This window comes from Nicotiana tabacum, unplaced genomic scaffold (genome assembly GCF_000715075.1).
Source record: "Nicotiana tabacum cultivar K326 unplaced genomic scaffold, ASM71507v2 Un00026, whole genome shotgun sequence".
In the NCBI taxonomy this organism is placed as follows: domain Eukaryota; kingdom Viridiplantae; phylum Streptophyta; class Magnoliopsida; order Solanales; family Solanaceae; genus Nicotiana; species Nicotiana tabacum.
This window is the reverse complement of record NW_027438264.1, coordinates 384,247-395,016: the sequence shown is the minus strand read 5'-3', so window position 1 is coordinate 395,016 and position 10,770 is coordinate 384,247. Positions and strand designations below refer to the sequence as shown.

The 10,770-nt window shown below is 34.0% G+C and overlaps 2 protein-coding genes across 2 annotated transcripts; one reads left to right on the top strand and one right to left on the bottom strand.

Annotated features, from left to right (window-relative positions):
* On the top strand, nt 1–5,269 carry LOC107773509 (uncharacterized). The gene is made up of 8 exons (XM_075248707.1): nt 1–183; nt 1,691–1,728; nt 2,252–2,320; nt 2,456–2,539; nt 2,623–2,657; nt 3,876–3,961; nt 4,815–4,880; nt 4,970–5,269. Exons 1-8 carry the CDS (start codon nt 117–119, stop codon nt 5,002–5,004), a joined length of 480 nt encoding a protein of 159 aa, XP_075104808.1. The 5' UTR covers nt 1–116; the 3' UTR covers nt 5,005–5,269.
* Nucleotides 5,270–6,004: 735 nt separating this feature from the next.
* On the bottom strand, nt 6,005–8,398 carry LOC107773672 (ras-related protein RABA1f-like). The gene is made up of 2 exons (XM_016593080.2): nt 7,975–8,398; nt 6,005–6,846 (listed from the first exon to the last, which is right to left on the bottom strand). Exons 1-2 carry the CDS (start codon nt 8,193–8,195, stop codon nt 6,417–6,419), a joined length of 651 nt encoding a protein of 216 aa, XP_016448566.1. The 5' UTR covers nt 8,196–8,398; the 3' UTR covers nt 6,005–6,416.
* Between the last annotated feature and the right edge of the window lie 2,372 nt (nt 8,399–10,770).

The following is a 10,770-nucleotide window of genomic DNA, read 5'->3' as shown; positions in this document are numbered from 1 at the left end:
CACTTGCAAGAATCTCAAAAGTAGCAGACTTTATATTTCCTTCGTCAGTTGGCTCCTCTTATTCTTCTTCTTCACCTTTTTCTGGGGCTAAAGTGCACAACAGAGAGTAACTAACAATGGGAAGAGGAAAGTTTAAGGGAAAGCCAACTGGTCGACGCCAGTTCTCCACTCACGAGGAGATGAGTACGTTTTGTGTATTTACGTTTCTTTCTATGTCAAATTTAGTTTTTAGATTAACTTTTGAGATCTGAAATTTTGTGATTTCTTTCTTTGATTATGCTATTGGAATAATTACCCCATTTTGGTCTCAGTTTTTGTTTTTATTTCTAGCATGAGTGAAAGTTATTTCGTATGAACTGTTTGGTTGGTTACATGTCGATTAGAGATTGAAATTTGTGTAATCAGGACTTTTTGAGTTTTGCTTTGAAATTTTTCGCTGAATTATTTGAAAAAATTGAAGTAATTTAGCTTACTCTAGGTGGAGTTTTAAACTGTTTTGGTTATCAAGATAATTGCTACTCTCTCCATTTCAATTTGTGTTAATGTGAACGTATTACTATTTGGATAGTTGAACAAAACTTTCTTTGACCACGCTTTTTGCAAATACTTTTAAATATTTTGAATTATTAACTATTGTGACTTGACTTATAGCACTTTTTATATAGTTTCTAAATATGTAAATTTTATTTCAAAAAATATAAAAATTCTATGTCCGAATTAACATCGAAAATTAGTCAGTTTGAGCCTCGTATTCCGCAAAGTTTCACACTGAAACGGAGGGAGCACTGTTCTCTATATTCGAAGATGTAGATACTGTAGATTTTAGGTGGATTGTAACTTTCAGCTGTGGATTACTTATTCACAGGGTGGACTTAGTGTACAAGATATGGTTCATCCGAACCTGGTAGCTAGGGTCAGACGCTGTATATGTGTTAAAAAATTCACAAAAATAAGTACAAATAATAGATTTTGAACCTAGTAAATCAAATGGACTTTAGAATTTCAAATTCGAACCCATAAAGTTCAAATCTTGAACCCGCTGATGCTTATTCATGCTGATTGATTGTTGAGAATGGCAAAAGGAAAAAAACAGGTTTGCTCTAAGTAGAAAACTGTGACAAGGAGAGCATAGAGGACAGTTTGACTCTTACTGTCCTAAAGTTCTAAGCTGGAGTGCTGTTGTGCGATTGTTCTATTGTTGGGTGTTTGTATTTCTGAGAGCTAAGTTATAGTCTATGTACTTTTAAAAGATTTATGAGTTTGAGTTTAATGAAATTTTCAGCCTGATTAAAGCATGTGACTATGTGCTCTAACTTATGCTATGTTTGGCCTCCTCCTCTTTTTTTTCTTTTTTTTCTATTCTTTTGGGTGTCTGTCACAGGTTGTGGACTTGTTTTCTCCCCTCCCATCCTCTCCTCGAGGCTATTTCTACTTTGTGTAATCTTACTGGAGAGCTCTCTCTATATGTATTGTCTATATATGAGTAGCAAAAAGTTTAGGATCAGCCAAGCTTTATCTTGGATTTGGTTACTTGCTGTTGGAACTAAGTGCCAAGCATCCATGTGTTTTCTGAAGAAGCCATTTTATATAAATGGCAACATCTTGATGTTGCTTCTGAGCTCAATAATTTGTGTTTGTCGTGCTACGATGATAGGATCAATTGATTTTGGTGCTTCTTTTCGTATTGCAGTTGCAGGTACTTCTGCTCGTCCTCGCACATTTAAGAAGGTATTCTTCTTTAGCTTTTCTCAACTCCTTGTTTTGTATTTCATTACAAGCTTGCCTATGTATATCTAATCAATAGAAATGATGGCATTGGTGAGTCAGCACCCAGAAAATTGTGTTTTTGGTTCAATTGTCAAAAAGCTTTAGTGAGCATGATAGCAATGCCGCTTCAAAATGTTGCTTCTAACTTCAATGATAACCTGGTAAAAGATAGTGTTGCTACACCTTTTAAGTGTCCGAAACCAAGAAACTATGTTGATCGGAAACATAGGTGTTGTCCTATAAACTATGTCACTAACTTAGGTGTTGTCCTATAAACTATGTCAATGCAGTTTTTTTAGTTGTCTCCTTAGATTTTATAGTTTCGTTAAATCAGTATATTTTATCTTGGTTTGTAACTAAAATGTATTCTTTAATGAAGAGAATAATCTGGTATTTGATGGCAGCTAGTGGCTGTTATGATTATCAGTGACTTTTGGCTTACCTTGATGCAATTCGTTTTCTTTAATGAATTTGATTTCCTCAGGTAGAGGCTGAACATGAGGAAGATGAGAGATCTGAGGAGTCTGAAGAAGAATCTGATGGAGAGACAGAAGTCAGTTATCTATGACGCATTCCCTAACAAAAAAGAAAAAAAATCTTTTCTTTAATAATTTGATGTGGTTTTTACTTTATGAGGCTTCGGGAGCTACCTTTAACATTTGCTCTTTGCTTTTGGCTGTTCAAACAGAAGAGGAAAGGTACAGAAGGTATCATTGAGATTGAGAACCCTAATTTGGTCAAACCAAAGAATGTGAAAGCTAAAAATGTTGATGTAAGATAGTGTGATATTTTGTTATCTTTTGATATTGATTGTTTTCCGGACTTGTATTTGAATGGGGATCTTTTGTTTTGCAGATTGAAAAAACAACTGAGCTTTCAAGACGTGAGAGGTTTGTTGAAGCTTATTTTTTTTGTTTTATAGTGTGGTATTATCACAATGAATCTCTCTTTAGTTTTTGTCATTTACTTTTCTGTTCATGTGAAGTTGAAAGAGAAGGCATACTTTGTGCCTCCTACTATCTGTGGCATCAACTACGTTTCACTTGTACTTAAAATGATCATTAAGCTAGATGTTCCTACTTTTTGGTTCTTACCTCTCATGGCTGTTGCTTTATATTCTTGATTTCCAGCATTTCATATAACATGGGACTTGAAATGCTGGAAATCAAGAATATAAAGCAACGGCATAGTCTCCCCCGAGCATGTCTTAGCTATTTCGATTCCACCTCATATCCCAGCGATTAATTATATCTTCCATTTTTTAGGTGTGCACTTGTCGACAAGTCACATGCAGTAATAATTACACGTTGTACAATTGTTTTTGAAGTTTGCAGAATGAGTAATTATCAAGAATATGTATCACTTATACACTCATTCTATAAACTTCGAAAATGGTTTTACAAAGTTTAATTGTAAGTGCATGTGACTCGTCGACAAAGTGCACATGTGACAATTAAAGATGGAAGACATATAATTTTAAGTATACTGCATCTCAAAGTTGGCCAAAATAAAACGTAATGAGCTGTCATGTTTTGATTCCTTTTTCTTGGATGATGCATGTTATTTTCGATCCATATAATATTTTACAAATCGAGTATGGTTACTATAATGTTCTATTGAACATAACATAGTTCACTTAATTTGTTAATGAAATTGTACAAAACTTGGATTTTGTTATCTGCATTCTCATATTGGATTCTAACAACTTATAATTGTTACATTCTAGCGCTAATTTTGATTGAATTTATAGTGAATTTTCTCATCATTATTTAGTACATTCGACCGTATGAAATGTATATTGCTATCGATCCTTTTTTTTAATCCATATACATTAAATTATTTAGAGTCGTCATTTTATCCTGTGGATTTCTTAATTTGAACATCGTATATCTGGATAGTGATTTCAAGTTTTCTATGCTCTTTGTGATGTTTGTATCTCGAATTCAAAGAATGCAGAAATGTAGAAATGCTCTTGAATTAGATCCTTCAAAGGATCTATAAACTTGTCCCTTCTTTCACTATTTAGTGTTGTGCTCGTTGAAATTTTATATGTTTCAGTACTTTTTGGCTTCTATATTATTGTTATTTCACATGGTTCTTGCTCACAGAGAAGAGATAGAGAAACAGCAAGCTCATGAAAGGTACATGAGGCTGCAAGAACAAGGGAAAACAGAGCAAGCAAGGAAAGATTTAGGTAATGCCACACATAATACTACTTCTTTCTATTTATTAAGTTTAGAATTGCCCAGATTGGGTTCAGTTCACCTTTTCTTTAAATTGGGTGTTCATTCACTTCACTTGACAATTTTGTAGGTCCATTCATATTTTGTTTTTGATACATTTAATATTCAGATGTCCTAAACCAAGTGTCTAGTGCATGTTATGTTTTATGTTGATAGGATATTCCTAGTATGAGTCTCTGCAGCTTGGTTTACAATGTAGTTCAAGTAATTTGCGAATTTTGAATTAGGTAACTCTGTTCCCGCTTTTCTCATTTTTTCTCCAATGCCTATTTGCTCTACACCCGCAAATTATATACTCACATACACGGTGATGTCCTGGTCAGTTTGGTACTCTGTGACTAACTTACCGAGTAGCTTCCTGTAACTCACAATAGGTAATCTTGTGCATCAAGACTAGAGCAGATGAGCTCAGATGGGACTCCTATACCTCAACCACTCAGCCATCCCCTTCTCCTTGGGATATATAATTTTGCAATATTAGCATAAATGACCATGAAATTTGTATTTTTTTGGAAATTATGAAATGTGATGACAGCTTTAGAAAACTTTTACTACAGACATCAGTAAATTTTATCTCGCGCACACCAACACACTGCAACAAAAAAAGAACTAGGGGAAAAGGCCCCCAGGGGGCGTATTCTGTGTATAAGTGATTGCATAGGTTGCACTGTTTCAAGGTAAAATTGGACGAGATGAACTAGTTCCGGGAGTGCGATACCTATAACTAGAACTGTCATAAGTAGTTGCTATTGCTCTATATTTATGTAGTTATGCTAGATTAAATTTTATTCCATGATTTTGCAGATCGGTTGGCTCTCATACGACAACAGAGAGCAGAAGCTGCAAAAAAGCGAGAGGAAGAGAAAGCTGGTAATTTCTTGGATGGTTATACCGATCTCTTAAAATTTTCCTTTTCCGTTTCTGCTGCGAGGATTAACATACTATTCGTTGGTGTGCAGCCAAAGAGCAGAAGAAGCTGGAAGCCCGCAAGTAACGATACCAATCAACTATTCCTCAAATACAAAATAGTTCCCTACCACAAGTTCCTCAATATCAAGGCATATTACTGTTTGTTTTTCCTGACACTATTGTCTTGTTTAAAAAGTAAAGAGTTAAGTATTACAATTGAAGCACGAATTTTAGGGCTCTGAATCTGTATACAAATAGTTCAGACTGGCCTTAACATGAAGAATATGGATAAGATTTAATGCTTTTTTGCTGGAAAAAGTTGGTTGAACTAATCAGTGTTTTGTACCCAAGACCTCTTTTTACCTGTTTCTAGTTCCTATTAATGTCCAAAAGGAACACCTAAGGGAGATGCTCTTATGATGTCGACGTAATTTTTTTATTGACTTTACTAGAAGGGCATTTTTGGTATTTGATACATAGTTATGTTTGTGTTAGATGTCGTATTGTTCTTAAATTTGACTTCAATGATTATTCCCCTCCTAGTTTCCACTTCAAAGACCCTTTGTTTCTTCATCTCATTGTCTAATTTCTAGAACATTTTTTCTGAAAATAACTTAACGAACCACCCCCCCCCCCCCCCCCCAAAATTTCTTGTGGTCAAGTCCTAATTCTTCGAATAGAAGGTCTAATTATTAGGTTAATTGTACGTTCTAATGTGTGTATATCAGCAAGATTACATTGTGACATATTAGGTGAATCTCACATCGACAAAATACTAGAGAGAGATATTGAGTATATAAGTAAATAAGCATTAGACCCTAGTGACGCGTTTTAAAGCTGTGCGGGCTAATGCCCAAAGCGAACAATATCATTAGTGGGCTAAGCTGTACATATGATATCAAGATTCACTCCGCGTTCCTGTACATATGATATCAAGATTCACTCCGCGTATAACCTTGAAGGATGGTAAGAAAATCTCATTCCGAGAAGTTTAGAAAGAAAAATAAAACCTTTATTTCTGTTTTTGTTGGGTGAAGCAAAATGCAACTTCTAGCAAAATAGACATGCATGCATGATACTTAGTGTTATTTGTAACATTCACTCTATTGCAAGTATTCTGTGGCAACAAGAAAGTTTCCTTAGCTGAAATTCCCTCGATTTACAAATACACATGAAAATATGAAACAAGTAAATTTTTAGCTAATGTACTTCAATCCCCGTTTCCCTCAAAATAATGTACTAGTTCCTTTGGCTAATTAACTTACATTTGCTGAAAATGGGATTTGCTGTGTATATACTTGCATCCCTGATTAAATTCAAGTTGGTCAAATCATCAGCTATTTAGTTGATCAATCCAGAGGCGGGCAGTTTCAACTGAATCCATTGTTTTTGGTATGTACGAAAAAGAAAGTTTAGAACGTTGGTATATAATAAGATCATACTCATTCTGAACGCTCAGACTCTAGAATCTGAATTTGCCTCTGGATCGATCCTTGTTTAACCAGAACAACATCCACCTTTCTTAACAGCAGATACATCATCTTTACCAATGTTAATAGTTTGTCCTCTGGGCACAGATGTTGGATCATCTCCTATATCAAGAGCTTTTCGACTGACCACTCGATAAATCTGTGTAAGCACTTCTGTGAAAGCATTTTCTACATTCAATGCCTCAAGTGCAGATGTTTCCATGAAAAAGGTATTCTCTCTTTCTGCAAAACCACTTGATTCGCCCGTGGGAACAGCACGAAGATGGCGAAGATCCGCCTTGTTTCCGACGAGCATGACGACGATGTTTTGGTCTGTGTGATCTCTGAGCTCCTTGAGCCATCTTGCTACATTTTCAAATGTTACATGTCGAGTAATATCATAAACCAGTAATGCACCCACTGCTCCTCGATAATATGCACTTGTAATGGCACGGTACCTTTTATGAGGTAGAAAAGATGATTAGAAACAATGATTCAAGGCAATATTATGGAGGAAAAATATCGTAAATATTGCGAAATGAACGATTTTGGAAGGGGAGCCTTGGAGCAACGGTAAAATTGTCTTTGTATGACCTATAGGTCACGGGATCGAGCAGTGGAAGAAGTCACTAATGCTTGCATTAGGTTAGGCTGTCTACATCATACCCCTTGGGGTGTGGCCCTTCCCTGCACCTTACGTGAACACGAAATACTTTGTGCACCGTGCTACTCTTTATTGCGAAATGGACGATTTGTATGACCATTTTAGCTTAAACGGATAGAGAATAATATACTTTGAATTACTTAATAATATTGTGTCTCAATTATAAACCAGTAAGCACTTGTGATGGAAACAATATTCCAGGCAATATAGGGGAAAATATTGTAAATTGCAAAATCAATGAACTAGAGCAAGTGGGAGAAGAAGGATTCTTTTCCTAGAATTTTTTCATATTCAACCAAAACTTCACTTCTTCTCTCCTTTTCCTATTCAAACGGATTTCCACCATGGGGATTCAAAAAAATAATAAAAAAAATACATGAATAAGTTAAAGAAATTCAACATCTAATATATATACATAACAAATATATTAATGCATGTAGCCATACATTCGTCAATAGATAGAAAGACAAACTTACATGATAAAACCGACTAGGAGATGGGATTTATTAAATGTAGTAACGGATTTAACAACAGGATTTGCGGATTCGACATAATGCACTGTTTCACGGCCGAACCTTATACCTTATATAAGGTTCTACCATGAAACATTGAATTTTGTCTTTATAGAATCTTTTGAGAATCAACTCTCTCAATAAAAAAAAGGAAAGATTCTGAATTGAGAGAGTGAATTCTGAGATGTATATATCTAATTCTATAATATCTATACTTGTTTATGCCCATATGTATACACACAAAGTTCGGCCGTAAAACAGTGCGTTCCGTCGAATCCACATATCCATTGTTAGATCTGCCACTATATTTAAATCTCATTTTTCTCAATTCAGAAACTACAACGTCTAAATTCCATATCCGACACTATTTATATGAATGAAAAGAGAATGGTAAAGGGGAAGGATGTCACCTTTCTTGGCCAGCAGTATCCCAAATCTGAGCTTTGATAATCTTGTCATCGACATGAATGGTACGAGTGGCAAATTCAACGCCAATGGTAGACTTTGATTCTTGGCTAAATTCATTTTTAGTAAAACGAGAAAGCAAGTTTGATTTTCCAACACCAGAATCCCCTATTAACACAACCTTAAATAAGTAATCATAATCTTCATCTGCCCTATATGCCCCCATTTTCCCTTTTCTTTAATCTTTATTTTTGTGGTTAAATTCTTCTACATATGAATGAGAAATTTCACTTTCTCTTTTGAGTTATTTTTTTACCTTTCACCCTCCCTTCTAATTGGCTTTTTTTTCTTTTGGATTATTGTGGATTGAAAGAGAGAGGGAGAAAGAGAGAAAATGGGAGAGAGAGAGAGAGAGAGATTATAATAAAATGAATATTCTTGGATTAATGATTTACCTCAAATAAAATAACAAATCACCTCTCCTTTTGTTTAGGAAAGATGGAGGGTAGGAGTTTTTCAGTTTGGCATAAAATATGATATGTTGTTAAAATTAAGCCTATAAATAATTATAATGAAGATTCAAAAAAGCACAATGCACCTAATGGAGTGACTAATTATTATGGTTCATTTTTTTTCCCAAGAAAAATTGAAGAATGAAAAATGCGACACATGTGTTTTTAGATTTAAACATTGTTTTGGAAAATATTGATAACTTTTTTTAACTAATTAAGTTATTAGTTGACGTTTTGATAGATTGGTTTCTTACAAATCATTCATTTCCAGCGTAAAATCCGCAAGTTTTGATAAATTTTTTAGTTTTATTATAATTAATTTTCAAAAATTGTGAAATAGATTTCTTTTTGGCGAAATCACACATTAATGAAGTCAATAAACAATTGCTGAGGTAGAATATAAAGCAAGAAAAATTGAAACTTTGAATGAAGAGCAACACAGCATATCAAGTGGATCATAGCTCAATTTAACAAAATGGTAATATTTAATGTGAAATGAGCTTGGTTATGAAATTTAGGTACAAATGCTCGACATTTTGCAGTTTAAATTCATTCTATAAAAAGTTATAACCTTTCTATATATTGAAGGTGCAACGGTGCGTATACACCTTTTTGGAAAAGAAAACAAGTGTTTTGCCCGGGGACACACTATTACTTCATCTCTCTCAAATTATCTGTCGTGATTTCTAAAAATAATTGTTTCAAATTATTTGTGTTACACCCTGTGCATCCCAAGGTGACGTATAATGAATATGAAACTTGTTAATCATGATTTAAATAATTTTAAAGTCATAATATGACCATATATGATGTTTGGATAGAAAATATAAAGTTTGGAAAAAATCGGATTTAAGTTGCGGACAAACCGACTAAGGATTTGTCTTGTAACAAGGCTTTTTGAGAAATAAATTTTGTGTACTATATGAGGTCATTTTGGGACATATTATATACCAAATTGAAGGTCTTGGAATGTAATTTTTAATGCTTTTAACCGTTCGTTCATACGACATCCGGATAAAAAGATATAAGCATCGGAAGATGGACGAATGAGAGGGTGCCAAGCTAGCACCTCTTTGACTTTTTAAAAGTTGATATATATATCTTAACTCGTCTATGTGAACACCTAATTTTTGATCACACCCCAAATTCTATTCTATTTTAGTGTAAATATTTCTTTTAGGTCTAATCTTGATATTTTAAATTTTATCTCATTTTTCATTGGTTTTATTGGAGAAAAATTAAAAAGCTACAAAAAAAAAGCATATTCTTAGAGTATATATTTTGTTCCTATATTTAAATAGAAGAAAAACATTTTTTTTAATTAAAAACTTAATAAGTAGACTAGTAACTTTTAATTTATTTTTAGTGTCATTTAAATAATAGTCCAAGTATATATTTGTATTGGTCTAAAATAGATAATTATATTCTTATCTTTATATTTTCTATTATTTCTCTTAACAAAAAAAGAAAAGATATGGAGAATAAAAGATCCTAATTTAATCACTAATCCATCAATCTCTAACCTCTCAAACATCCCACCAGCCTCACGTCCCTCAACCTCACACTCCCTAACTTTCACATCTCTCACCCCACGCACAACATCACATGCACACGATCTCACCAACATCCATATATATAAATACATAATCTCCTTTCATGGGGAGGGGGTCCAATATTTTAAGGAGGAGAACGAATAAAAAAAAAAGGGAAGAAAAGAAAAGGAGCTAGCAGCACGGCAACTCTTTCATCTTCACAAATAAAAAATAAAAGCTTGTCTCCTCTTCTCATATACACTGGGGGAGCTCCATCATCTTCTTTGTTTCGCCGCTAACTCCATCGTTTCAGCTTTTCTTTTTTTATCATCATCTCTCCATTAGAACCAGCTCTCCCCCACCATAAAAACCTGCTGAAATCAGCCTCAAAACAGTACCAAACCCAGACATTAGAGCCACCCAAATTCAGCTACTATTCACGTCAAAATACAGCCAAAATAGCCCCGAAACACTACTGAAACACAGAAAAATCAGCTGCAAAAGCCATTAAAAAAACTGCAAAAAAATTGATTCTTTTGGTAGTTTAGTCCGGGGTAAAAACAGTCGAGTCGAGGTTCGAAGTTCGTTGAGGTCTTCGTACGCGGTTCACAATTTCCAAATAATTTATTGCTGTATATTTGAACTTCTATTGTTAATATATTGAAAAGCTTATTCAAAGGTTCATCTTTTATCCTCTTATCTAATTTTACTTAAATATTGCTATGGCATTTTATATTTGAATATTGTTACATGATTA

Coding starts and splice junctions, on each gene's coding strand:
- LOC107773509 (XM_075248707.1), top strand. CDS start 117: ATGGGAAGAGGAAAGTTTAAGGGAAAGCCAACTGGTCGACGCCAGTTC. Junction 184..1,690: donor CTCCACTCACGAGGAGATGA/GTACGTTTTGTG, acceptor TTCGTATTGCAG/TTGCAGGTACTTCTGCTCGT. Junction 1,729..2,251: donor GTCCTCGCACATTTAAGAAG/GTATTCTTCTTT, acceptor TGATTTCCTCAG/GTAGAGGCTGAACATGAGGA.
- LOC107773672 (XM_016593080.2), bottom strand. CDS start 8,195: ATGGGGGCATATAGGGCAGATGAAGATTATGATTACTTATTTAAGGTT. Junction 6,847..7,974: donor GATACTGCTGGCCAAGAAAG/GTGACATCCTTC, acceptor ACCTCATAAAAG/GTACCGTGCCATTACAAGTG.